The 13,249-nt window shown below is 44.0% G+C and overlaps 1 protein-coding gene across 1 annotated transcript in view; it reads left to right on the top strand.

Annotated features, from left to right (window-relative positions):
• Positions 1–269: 269 nt before the first annotated feature.
• LOC128366145 (ubiquitin-conjugating enzyme E2 E1-like) overlaps positions 270–13,249 on the top strand; it is a 26,365-nt gene continuing 13,385 nt past the window's right edge. Inside the window, exons 1-3 of the mRNA XM_053326824.1 lie at positions 270–320; positions 3,797–3,980; positions 7,384–7,434. Of these exons, the coding sequence (XP_053182799.1) occupies positions 3,826–3,980; positions 7,384–7,434 (206 nt within the window). The 5' untranslated portion in view covers positions 270–320; positions 3,797–3,825. The remainder of the gene's footprint in view (positions 321–3,796; positions 3,981–7,383; positions 7,435–13,249) is intronic.

Raw genomic sequence — 13,249 nt, forward strand, 5'->3', positions numbered from 1 at the left:
TAGTAAAACAGCCTATATTTCCCTTTGAAAATGGAAGTGGAAGTGGAAAGTAGACTATAAAGTGGCATTTAAAAATGGCAATACCTCTAGGGAAATTACTTATAAGTAAATAAAGACTTTCCACAGCTGGTTAGTTTAATATGTTTATTTTTTTAAAACCCACACACATATATATATGATGGCATGTTGGGCTGTGCATGTTCTCCAGAGTAGGACCGGTGCTGTTCAGCCCACTGCAGCCGTGATAGGCTACTTCCGTTCCGCAGAGGGCGACAGGCACCAGCCGAGACTGTGGCGGAGGTCCAGACACAATAGACTGGGTAAGTAGTTTTTTTTGTGGGGGGGGGGGTATATTAGCAAGCTTTAAATATATAATTTAAAAAGACAGACCTTTATAGTAAGTGGTCACAGTATAGGTGTTTTGTGCTGTTGCCTGTGAGAGTGTGTGTGTGCTGGAGAAGTCAGAGGTGTTGAAACGAGCTGCAAACAAAACAACACGGCCGCACGGAAAAGCGGCTCCGGCTATGTGCTGGAATTCGAGCTGCTGCCCCCATTTAAACTAGCATAGAAACACAGCTTAGTTACACAAAAAACATACCCAACCACGGCAGTATGTGTAATTAAAGCGTGTGTTTATATTAAAGCTACTCCTCACTTGTGAATGAATATAAAAAAATAAAAATTTAAAAAAAGGGGGATGCTTAGCAAGACCCAAGCAATAGACGCATCCACTGAAGAGTCGCCGGGGCCTGACTGGAGCTCGCTGCCCGCTTTAAGGGGGGGAGGAGGCGGATAGCAGGTTAGCCACAGCCCGGTGTTAAAAAAAAAGAGAGGGGGGGAGGGGTAGTAGTGGTGGTAGTAGTAGTAAACGGTGGTCAGCATCATGATAACACACATATATAACATACAACCTACATTTATTAGTGTTTAATTAGTCATATTGAGGAGTGGAGAAGGTTGTTAAATGGTTAATTTAATGGTGTGAAGTGTTAGCTTAGAGGCTAGCAGCAGGCTGGTTCACCCATACACGGAAACCAGAGCTAGCAGCAGGTATATAAAACACTAATCTACCTCAGAGAAGCAGAGTTTTAACATTTAATGACTCAGTTTGTGGTGGGAATGTGATAAAGTACTCTAACTTACCTTTAGTATAATTTTGAGGTACTTCTACTTGAGTATTTTTACACTTAACTACATTTTAAAAAGGGTAATATTGTACTTTTTACTCCAGAAAACATTAATAAATACAGACACAGATGCAAAGTAGTTGTTTTTAATATTAATTATATTTCCTTCCTTACAAGAACCCCCCCTAAATTATCAGAAGAAGAAGAATAAGGGTAATACCAGTGGTGGAAAGTAACTAAGTACATTTACTCAAGTACTGTGCTTAGGTATTAATTTGAGGTATTATACAATAATTAAGTATTTCCATTTGGTGCTACTTTATACTTCCACTACACTACATTTATTTAACAGCTTTAGTCACTTTTCAGATGAAGATTTGACACAATGGAGAATATAATAAGCTTTTTAAATTCAACATATTAATAAATATTTTTAAAAAAAAACTGTGGTTGGATTTTGACATCTTACAAAAAGCAGTGTGTAGTAAGTCAGGGTTATTTTTTTCTTCTTCTTCTTTCCTTACTTTAGTTTTAGTTTAACCCTTTATAGGACACTCATTGAAAGGAAGGGAGGAAGGAAGGAAGGAAGGACGGAGGAAAGAAGGAAGGAGGGAAGGTAGGGGGAGGAAAGAAGGAAGGAAGGAAGGTAGGGGGGAGGAAGGGAATAAAGAAGGAAGGAAGGAAGAAGAAAGGGGGATGGAGGAAGGAAAGAAGGAAGGAAGGAGAGAAGGAGGGAGGGAGGAAGAACAGATGGAAGTAAGGAAAGGAAGGAAGGACGGAGGAAGGAAAGAAGGAGGGAGGGAGGAAGAACAGATGGAAGGAAGGAAAGGACGGAGGAAATAAGGAACGAGGGAGGGAGAAAGGAAAAGAGGAAGGGAAGAAAGAAGGAAGGAAGAAGAAAGGGGGATGGAGGAAGGAAAGAAGGAAGGGAGGAGAGAAGGAGGGAGGGAGGAAGAACAGATGGAAGTAAGGGAAGGAAGGACGGAGGAAGGAAAGAAGGAAGGGAGGAGAGAAGGAGGGAGGGAGGAAGAACAGATGGACAGATGGAAGTAAGAAAAGGAAGGAAGGAAGGACGGAGGAAATAAGGAACGAGGGAGGGAGAAAGGAAAAGAGGAAGGGAAGAAAGAAGGCAGGGAGGAAGGAAAGGAAGGAAGGATATTTTGGGATATTTACAGAAGTTACCAAATATAATTATTTGCCCAATAAAGGGTTAATGTTTATTTTGCATGACAGATAATGTAATAATAAGGAAGGAAGGAAGTAATGAAGGAAGGAGGAAAAGAGGAAGGAAGTAAGGAGAGGAAAGAAGGAATGAGGAAGGAAGGAAGGAACGAAGGAAGGAGGGAAAGAGGAAGGAAGTAAGGAGAGGAAAAAAGGAATGAGAAAGGAAGGAAGGAGGGAGGAAAAGAGGAAGGAAGTAAGGAGAGGAAGGAAGGAAGGAGGAAAAGAGGAAGGAAGTAAGGAGAGAAGGAAGGAAGTGAGGAACAGTCAAAAGAGATGGGGTCAATTTGACCCGGGTTATTTAACACTTCCACCTAAAAAAAAAATTAAGATTTCGCAATATTGCAGAAAATATGACAAACTACATATCACTCATAATACTTTAATTCTTCCTCTACTGGTGACTATAAATATAAATCTTAATGTTTCTGAGTCAGTTATTAAAAGTCTGGGTATGAAATGAGTTGTCAGCATTTGGCAGAGAACCAGCCGTTGCTTTTATAAAACATTGTAAATGATTGTTTATAAATAATGAAAGCTGCTGATTACTAAATATGAAACCTGTCAGCTATTGAGGACAGTTAGTGGAGGGAGGGAGGGAAGGAGGGGGGTGTGGGGGGAGGGGGGGTTCACACCTGCTCGGGTTAGAAATCATTTTGAAACTGCTTCCTCTCTCTTTTGCAGCTGTGTTTTTTTAACCCTCCTGTGCTCAGGTCAAGGAAGGAAAGGAGGAAAGAAGGGAGGAAAAGAGGGAGGGAGAGAGGAAGGAAGGAATTGGGGAAAGAAGGAAATGAGGAAGGGAGGAAAGGAGGAAAGAAGGAAGGAAGGAAGGGAGGAAAAGAGGGAGGGAGGAAGGAAGGAAGTGAGGAAAGAAGGAAATGAGGAAGGAACAAAGGAAGGGAGTAAAGGAGGAAAGAAGGGAGGAAAAGAGGGAGGGAGGGAGGGAGAGAGGAAGGAAGGAATTGGGGAAAGAAGGAAATGAGGAGGGAAGGAAAGGAGGAAAGAAGGAAGGGAGGAAAAGAGGGAGGGAGGAAGGAAGGAAGTGGGGAAAGAAGGAAATGAGGAAGGAACAAAGGAAGGGAATAAAGGAGGAAAGAAGGGAGGAAAAGAGGGAGGGAGGGAGGGAGAGAGGAAGGAAGGAATTGGGGAAAGAAGGAAATGAGGAGGGAAGGAAAGGAGGAAAGAAGGAAGGAAGGAAGGGAGGAAAAGAGGAAGGAAGTAAGGAGAGGAAAGAAGGAATGGGGAAGGAAGGAAGTAAGGAGAGGAAAGAAGGAATGAGGAAGGAAGGAAGGAAGTAAGGAGAGGAATGAATCCTTACAGTCTTTTTAGTGCCAAAGTTCCTCTTTTTGTGACTCTACTTCCTCCACAGCTCAACTGGGAAAAACACAAAGAGGGAATTTTATGTGAACTTGTCCTTTTTTTTTCCTTTCCTGTGTTGTTTGCTTCAGGGTCCGGCTCTTCTCCAATCCAAACCGGTATGTCGGATGAGGATTCCCGTGCCAGTACCAGCTCTTCGTCATCACCACCTTCCTCCAGCCAAACCAGACAGAGGGACACGCCTTGCAAGAAGAAACGGGAGAGCAAAGCCAGCATGAGCAAGACCTCCAAGCTGCTTTCCACCAGCGCCAAAAGGTAAAAATAAAACCCCAGATTATATAAAAAGGGAGGAAGGGAGAAGGAAGGAAAGGAGGAAGGAAAGGAGGGAGGAAGGGAGAAGGAAGGAAAGGAAGGAGGGAGGGAGGAGGAAGTCAGCATGAGCAAGACCTCCAAGCTGCTTTCCACCAGCGCCAAAAGGTAAAAATAAAACCCCAGATTATATAAAAAGATGAATCCAGTGCACCTAAAGTAAGGAAGGAAGGAAGGAAAGGAAGGAAGGAAAGGAGGGAAGAAGGAAGGAAGGAAGGAAAGGAGGGAAGAAGGAACGGAAGCAGGAAGGAAAGGAGGGAAGAAGGAACGGAAGCAGGAAGGAAAGGAGGGAAGAAGGAACGGAAGCAGGAAGGAAAGGAGGGAAGCAGGAAGGAAAGGAGGGAAGAAGGGAGGAAGGAAAGAAAGGAAGGAGAGAGGAAGGAAGGGAAGCAAGGAAGGAGGAAGGAAGGGAAGCAAGCAAGGAAGGGGGAAGGAAAGGAAGCAAGGGAGGAAGAAGGAAGGAAAGGAGGGAAGAAGAAAGGGAAGCAAGGGAGAAAGAAGGAAGGAAAGGAAGGAGGGAGAAAGGAAAGGAGGGAAGAAGGAAGGGAAGAAGGAAGGAAAGGAGGAAGGAAGGGAAGCAAGGGAGGAAGAAGGAAGGAAAGGAAGGAGGGAGGAAGGAAGAAGGAAGGAGAGGAGGGAGGAAGGGAGAAGGAAGGAAGGAAAGGAGGGAGGGAGGGAGAAGGAAGGAAAGGAGGGAGGGAGGAAGGGAGAAGGAAGGAAAGGAAGGAGGGAGGGAGGAGGAAGGAAGAAGGAAGGAAAGGAGGGAGGAAGGGAGGAGGAAGAAAAGGAGGGAGGAAGGGAGGGAGAAGGAAGGAAAGGAGGGAGGAAGGGAGAAGGAAGGAAAGGAGGGAGGAAGGGAGAAGGAAGGAGGAAGGGAGAAGGAAGGAAAGGAGGGAGGAAGGGAGAAGGAAGGAAAGGAGGGAGGGAGGGAGAAGGAAGGAAAGGAGGGAAGAAGGAAGGAAGGAAGGAAAGGAGGGAAGAAGGAAGGAAGGAAGGAAAGGAGGGAAGAAGGAAGAGAAGAAGGAAGGAAAGGAGGGAGGAAGGAAGGAAAGGAGGGAGGAAGGGAGAAGGAAGGAAAGGAGGGAGGGAGGGAGAAGGAAGGAAAGGACAGGAGGGAAGAAGGAAGGAAAGGAGGGAGGGAGGGAGAAGGAAGGAAAGGAGGGAAGAAGGAAGGAAGGAAGGGAAGGAAGGAAGGAAGGAAAGGAGGGAAGAAGGAAGAGAAGAAGGAAGGAAAGGAGGGAGGAAGGAAGGAAAGGAGGGAGGAAGGGAGAAGGAAGGAAGGAAGGAAAGGAGGGAGGGAGAAGGAAGGAAGGAAAGAAGGGAAGGAGGGAGGGAGGAGGAAGGAAGGAAAGGAAGGAGGGAGGGAGGAGGAAGTCAGCATGAGCAAGACCTCCAAGCTGCTTTCCACCAGCGCCAAAAGGTAAAAATAAAACCCAGATTATATAAAAAGATGAATCCAGATATTAAATTTTGACTTAACTCATTAAATATCAAACTACCAATAAGCTCTGGATGTAGAGGCATTCGGCCAAAGGAGGGAAATTAGAGTTCAGAGTCCTTATTCAAGTGAAAGTACCAGAACAGCAATGTAGAAATACTCCATTACAAGTAAAAGTACTGCAGTATTATAGTGATGTAGTAAAAGTACTGCAGTATTATAGTGATGTAGTATGTAGTATTACAGTAAAAGTACTGCAGTATTATAGTGATGTAGTATGCAGTATTACAGTAAAAGTACTGCAGTATTATAGTGATGTAGTATGTAGTATTACAGTAAAAGTACTGCAGTATTATAGTGATGTAGTATGCAGTATTACAGTAAAAGTACTGCAGTATTATAGTGATGTAGTATGCAGTATTACAGTAAAAGTACTGCAGTATTATAGTGATGTAGTATGCAGTATTACAGTAAAAGTACTGCAGTATTATAGTGATGTAGTATGCAGTATTACAGTAAAAGTACTGCAGTATTATAGTGAAAGTACTGCAGAGAAGGAAGGGAGGAAAAGAAGGAAGGAAGAAAGGAAGGAAGGGAGGGAGGAAGGGGGAAGGAAGGAAGGGAGGGAGGAAGGGGGAAGGAAGGAAGGAAGGGAGGGAGGAAAGAAGGAAGGAAGGAAGGACGGAGGAAAGAAGGAATGGAGGAGGGAAGGACAGAAGGAAGGAAGAAAGGGGGATTGAGGAAAAGAGAGAAGGAGGGAGGGAGGTAGGACAGACGGAAGGAAAGAGGGAACAGTCAAAACAGACGGGGCGACACGAAGGTTAAAATAATTCATATTAAAAGTAAAAAAAAACAACTTTTATCTCCACTTAGCGTCAGTGTCTGTATTTATTATTTCATTTATAACATTTAGGGCTGTCAAACGATTAATTTTTTTAATCGAGATTAATCGCGGAATTTCCATAGTTAATCGCGATTAATGGCGTTTTGAATAGCATGTTTAAAATCCTGTTATTTTCCATTTGAAGGCAGTTTTAAGCCCATAATGTAAAGCATTTCTTACCAGAGTGTCTTAACTGGGAATCAATCACGGCTCTGCTGCGACTCCCACACTCCAAAATGGTCCTTTGGTGGAGCTGAGGCTGGCTTGGCTGCACCTGGGTGTTTAGCGTGGAGGTGCTAACTCAAACTCCACGTACTCCGGTGGTAGTTAAACTCCGTTTGACACAGGTTGCATTTTACTTTTGACTTGTCAACTGAAGCGTCTGGAAGTGTTTTAAAGTTAAACAAGCCGTTCAAAAGTCCAGTAGCTCTCTTACTTTCCATCAGCGCGGTAGGTTTACTGCAGGAGGCCACTTCAAAGCATAGCGCTACAGCTAGAGGAGCCGTCTACGGGGGAGTAGAAGGGACAAAAAGGCTTGCAACATTAAAATGCGATTTAAAAAAAATTAACGCTGGCAGCCCTAGTAACATTTGACAATAGCCGGCGTTGTGACATCACTGAGAGAGACTTTCAGTGCAGCTAAAATCAGACAGTTTGTTATATTACTCTCTTCTTGCATCATCACTCTTACAGTCAGACAGGAATAAACCCGTCATAGAAAAAGGGAAGAGATGCTAATTTATCTCCAGACAGTAGCTTCAGCTTCAACAGACCATAATACACACACACACAGTCACAGGATAACGGGCACAGCGCTTCCCTGTTCTCCTCCTTTCACAGTCCGAGTCTTATTATAGCCGACTTTCACAAACACTGTCGCTCTGTTTAAGTAAGCAGACGCATAAATTATATTACTCACAAACAGACTCACTGGTTAGTTACAGTCTTTTTTTGAAGTATAAAACATGTTGAGAAATCTTTTTGGTGGATCATGATTTAGATTTTCTCTTCTTCTTGTGTGTTTGCAGGATTCAGAAAGAGCTGGCCGACATTACTCTGGACCCTCCGCCAAACTGCAGGTGGGTTTCACTCACTTTGTTACTTTTCTGTCACAAGAAATGAACTAACCTCACTATTTCTGTCCTTTATAATAACTGCTATTAGGCATGGGCCGGTTACCGGTTTCAAGGTATACCACGGTATGAATAAGTCACGGTTTCAAAACCATTAAAATGTTCCGTCACACCGTTCCTGTGGTATGATACAGTCTGTGGTATGAGCAGGTTTTTTTTTAATGTGACGTCTGGTCAGAGAGAGATGAGGTCCCTCAGGTCGTGTGCAGCTGCAGCGTGAAGTACAACCCCTCCCGTACTCCGGTTGCTGTTACAAGCAGTCGTGTGCAGCTGCAGCGTGAAGTCCAACCCCTCCCGTACTCCGGTTGCTGTTACAAGCAGTCGTGTGCAGCTGCAGCGTGAAGTACAACCCCTCCCGTACTCCGGTTGCTGTTACAAGCAGGTAGCTCTGCAGGCTGTATGACGGCTGAAGGAGGCGAGACCCCCGAACTTTCTGGCTGTGTCTTAAATCACTCTACATTTATACATAGTGCACAACATTCACCTTCTGCCATTTTATTTGAGTGTATGAATTAGGCATGGGCCGGTTACCGGGTTTCAAGGTATACCACGGTATGAATAAGTCACGGTTTCAAAACCACTAAAATGTTCCGTCACACCGTTCCTGTGGTATGATACAGTCTGTGGTATGAGCGGGTTTTTTTTGTAATGTGACGTCTGGTCAGAGAGAGAGATGAGGTCCCTCAGGTTGTCTGCAGCTGCAGCGTGAAGTACAACCCCTCCCGTACTCCGGTTGCTGATACAAGCAGGTAGCTCTGCAGGCTGTATGATGGCTGAAGGAGGCGAGCCCCCTGAACTTTCCCCCCCGTCTAAAAGGACCAAGTCAGCTGTATTTATACTTCGGCTACCGTAAAAAAGACAGACGGCCGCGGCTCAGAGGAAGAAGGTAACGGACAGTAGCAGCGCGAGGAGGATAAATGATGTAACAGAAACATTTCTCTCCTCAAACATCCCGTTAGTTATTGGCTGAGATGTACGTTGATAATTAAACTGGAATTGGCAGATGATCTCAGCCGTGATGATTTCTCAATGATTCTCTGGCAACATTATAAAGCTCATAGATAGATGTGTTTGTATTAGGGCTGAATGATTGTGAAGAAAAGGACTAAGTGAGATTATGATTCATGATATGACAGGAAATGATCATCAAACATTTACATAATTATTCTGATTGAAAGACGTATTAAAATGATTATGATGTCAGGGTTGAGCATGGCTTGGTGGGTGGAGCACCCGCCCCGTGTGTGGAGGCTGCAGTCCTCGCTGCAGGCGACCCCGGTTCGAGTCCCGCACCGAGCGGTCCTGTCCTGCAGATAAAAGGAGGAGAAGGAAGAGTAGACAGGAAGGAAGGAAGGAAAAGAAGGAGGAGAAGGAAGGAAGGGAGGAAGGACAGATAGAAGGAGGAGAAGGAAGAGTAGACAAGAATGAAAGACGGAAGGAAAGACTAAAGGAAGGAAGGAAGAAAAAGAAGACATGAAAGAAAGAAGGGAAGATATAAGGAAGGGAGGAATAAGGAAAGTGGGCCAGATCAGACCCCTCGGTGGGCCGGATCTGGCCCACGGGCCGCATGTTTGACCCCCCTGTCTTAGATCATATCAGCTGAAACGGCCACATTTCTAAAGTCCTGCATGTCATTTCCTCCTCTCTGCCTCCAGTTTCCTGTCTCTCTCTACTAACCTGTACAGTAAAGGCAAAAAGGCCCAAAAAATATACTTAAAAAAAAAAAAAAAGATTATGATGTGATGTTTTTGTTTTTCTGTGAGTCTGTAGAACATGACATGTCGGCCTGAACATCTCTGCAGCACCACAGTATTTCATTTTAAATGGTATTCCAATGTTTCCCACAAAAATCTGAGAGACTATGGCGGTTGGACCACAGTCCGACCCTTTAGAACAAACATGCGGCCCGTGGGCCAGAACCGGCCCCACCAAGGGGTACAATCCGGCCCACTTTCCTTTCTGTGTTCTGTGTTTCTTTTCTGAAGGAAGGGAGGGAGGGAGGAAGGAAGGAAGAGAGGAAGGACAGATAGAAGGAGGAGAAGGAAGAGTAGACAGGAATGAAAGACGGGAATGAAAGACGGAAGGAAGGAAAAGAAGGAGGAGGAGAAGGAAGGAAGGAAGGTAAGAAGGGAGGGAGGAAGGACAGATAGAAGGAGGAGAAGGAAGAGTAGACAGGAATGAAAAACGGAAGGAAGGAAGAAAAAGAAGACATGAAAGAAGGAAGGGAGGAATAAGGAAAGTGGGCCAGATCAGACCCCTCGGCGGGCCGGATCTGGCTCACGGGCCGCATGTTTGACATCCCTGCCTTAGATCATATCAGCTAAAACGGCCACATCTCTAAAGTTGTTGAGCCGTACTTTACATTTCCAGGTTTTTGAGGATGTGTGGGGAAAGCGAGGTACTTCTTTACAACCTTAAAACAGCTTACACAGTTTATACAGCTGCCCACAGAAACCACGGAAGATGGAAGGAAGGAAGGAATGAAAAGAAGGAGGAGAAGGAAGAGTAGACAGGAATGAAAGATGGAAGGAAGGAAGGAAGGAAGGAAGGGGGAAAGCGAGGTACTTTTTTTACAACATTAAAACAGCTTACACAGTTTATACAGCTGCCCACAGAAACCACCTCCAAGCATTTACTATGTGGACACTTCACACAGCTGCTGGATGTTGGAGTATTTCTTCCTTCCATCTGTCCTTCCTACCTTTCTTCCTTCTGTCCTTCCTTCCATCTGCCCTTCCTTCCTTTCTTCCTTCTGTCCTTCCTTCCATCTGTCCTTCCTTCCTTTCTTCCTTCTGTCCTTCCTTCCATCTGCCCTTCCTTCCTTTCTTCCTTCTGTCCTTCCTTCCTTTCTTCCTTCTGTCCTTCCTTCCATCTGCCCTTCCTTCCTTTCTTCCTTCTGTCCTTCCTTCCATCTGTCCTTCCTTCCTTTCTTCCTTCTGTCCTTCCTTGCGTCTGCCCTTCCTTCCTTTCTTCCTTCTGTCCTTCCTTCCATCTGCCCTTCTGTCCTTCCTTCCATCTGTCCTTCCTACTTCCTATTTTTCTTTCTTTGTTCCTTCCTTCCTTTCTTCCTTCCATCTGTCCTTCCTTCCATCTGTCCTTCCTACTTCCTTTTATCCTTTCTTTCTTCCTTCCTTCCTTTCTTCCTTCCATCTGTCCTTCCTACTTCCTTTTATCCTTTCTTTCTTCCTTTCTTCCTTTCTTCCTTCTGTCCTTCCTTCCATCTGCCCTTCCTTCCTTTCTTCCTTCTGTCCTTCCTTCCATCTGCCCTAACTTCCTTTCTTCCTTCTGTCCTTCCTTCCTTTCTTCCTTCTGTCCTTCCTTCCATCTACCCTTCCTTCCTTTCTTCCTTCTGTCCTTCCTTCCATCTGTCCTTCCTTCCTTTCTTCCTTCTGTCCTTCCTTGCGTCTGCCCTTCCTTCCTTTCTTCCTTCTGTCCTTCCTTCCATCTGCCCTTCTGTCCTTCCTTCCATCTGTCCTTCCTACTTCCTATTTTTCTTTCTTTGTTCCTTCCTTCCTTTCTTCCTTCCATCTGTCCTTCCTTCCATCTGTCCTTCCTCCCTTTCTTCCTTCTGTCCTTCCTTCCATCTGTCCTTTCTACTTCCTTTTATCCTTTCTTTCTTCCTTCCTTCCTTTCTTCCTTCCATCTGTCCTTCCTACTTCCTTTTATCCTTTCTTTCTTCCTTTCTTCCTTCTGTCCTTCCTTCCATCTGCCCTTCCTTCCTTTCTTCCTTCTGTCCTTCCTTCCATCTGCCCTAACTTCCTTTCTTCCTTCTGTCCTTCCTTCCTTTCTTCCTTCTGTCCTTCCTTCCATCTGCCCTTCCTTCCTTTCTTCCTTCTGTCCTTCCTTCCATCTGCCCTAACTTCCTTTCTTCCTTCTGTCCTTCCTTCCTTTCTTCCTTCTGTCCTTCCTTCCATCTGCCCTTCCTTCCTTTCTTCCTTCTGCCCTTCCTTCCTTTCTTCTTCCTCCCTTCTGTCTGTCCTTCCTTCTTTCCTTCCTTCCGTCTGTTTGTCCATCCGTCACTATCTCTCTTTCCTACCTTTCTTCCCTCCTTCCTTTTGCCTGTCTTTCCTTCCTTCCCTTCTTATTTCCTTCCTTCCTTCCTTCCTTCCTTCCCTCCATCTTTTTAATGATCCGGCCCACATGAGATCAAATTGATCTGCATGTGGCCCTTGAATGAAAATGAGTTTGACACCTCTGGTTGAAACTGTTTAAACTGCGCCTGAAATCATGTGTGAAAAGCCAGAGCAGCCGACAGGAAGAGGAAGAGGAGGAGGTCGTGTTATGCGGAGAGACATATCAGCTGTTTCTGGGTGGATAGTTGTTAATGTGACTTTTTAAAAAAGAAGAAGCTGAAGGACGGCGAGATTGCTGAGCTTTGAAGTTTCACTGTGACCATGAAGCGTGTCGTGTCAGAGACGAGTGATCATTAACTGAATTCTGCCTTTTTAGAAACTGAGCTGATAATTAGCCTGATCACACGTTATATTAAACCGTTAATCAAACCGTTAATTAACAGCAGACAGCTTTATCATACTTTAGCAGTTATCTGGTGTTTCTGTAGAGGTGACAAAATGTTTAAAAATTGACTTGAGTAGTTTGAATTAAACTGAATTTTAAAAAATCAACGTTACACCAAAGTCCTTTGTAAGAAATATGATGTTAACATATGGCTGCTCGATTATGGAAAAAATCATAATCACGATTATTTGGGTCAAAATTTGAAATCACGATTATTAAAACCATTTTTTTAAACTTTAGAAACATGCTGCATTTATTGGACATTTCTTGTTCATTCAGCTTAATTCATTTTCTCTCCCAGCAGCAGCCTTTTATCTGCCGCTCAACGCAACACACAGAGTCCAGAGATATAAGAGCTGAGCTGGTTACCATGACGATAGTTCACACGTCACTTCCTGGTTTTTTAATAATCAGTCAGTGAACTCAGCATCGCCTGACGCTAAAACATTTCACCGTGTGTTTCAGCTTCTGTCAAACAAACTAACGGAGCGGCGGCGGTGGCTTCCGGTAGCTTCCTGTCTAAGCTTTTCAAAATAAAACCTTTGTTATTGAGCGCTATAAAAATCATTTCCCCTCGATTTTATTAGTTTTGAGATTGTAACTCTAGAAACACAAGATAAAACTCCTCATATGTCGAAGATAAAATGTATTTGCGTACAAACTTAACATTTTTTTCTTTTTCTACTTTTCTTCTTTGGTATTTTAGTGAGAGCAGGCAGCGGGAACGAGAGGTTTCATTCGATACCCATCATGTGACAGGAAGTTTTAAATTGTATAAAATGTCACCACTCCTCCACATCTGTCAGATTTTTACACAAATGCATTTTGAAAGTCTTTAAATGATTTAATATTTATTATTAAATACAAATTGCTCAAAATCAGCATGTGGGTCACAGCAATGAACGCTTGCATTGATCGGCTGTGAGCAAATCGGTACCAATAGTCATATTTTGTAGCTCTGGGTGCAAAAAAGGATCGATCGTAGGATCATTTGAGAGATGTTGAGTACCGATATCTAGCACTGCAGAGCACCTTTCATACAAAAGTTGAGTCATAACACTGTTGATTCAGCGTCTATCGTGCGTGTGTGTGATGGTATTTGTATAGTTTTTTCAGCCGTTACCGTGGTAACTACACAATATGCCGCTTCCTGTTTGGTATTGGTATTAAACGTGTTGGATTTTATCTGAATGTCAAGGCGAGAAAAAGACTGATTATAGTTTTCTGATCACCTCTCAGATGA

The sequence above is a fragment of the Scomber japonicus genome, chromosome 10 (assembly GCF_027409825.1).
Source record: "Scomber japonicus isolate fScoJap1 chromosome 10, fScoJap1.pri, whole genome shotgun sequence".
NCBI lineage: Eukaryota > Metazoa > Chordata > Actinopteri > Scombriformes > Scombridae > Scomber > Scomber japonicus.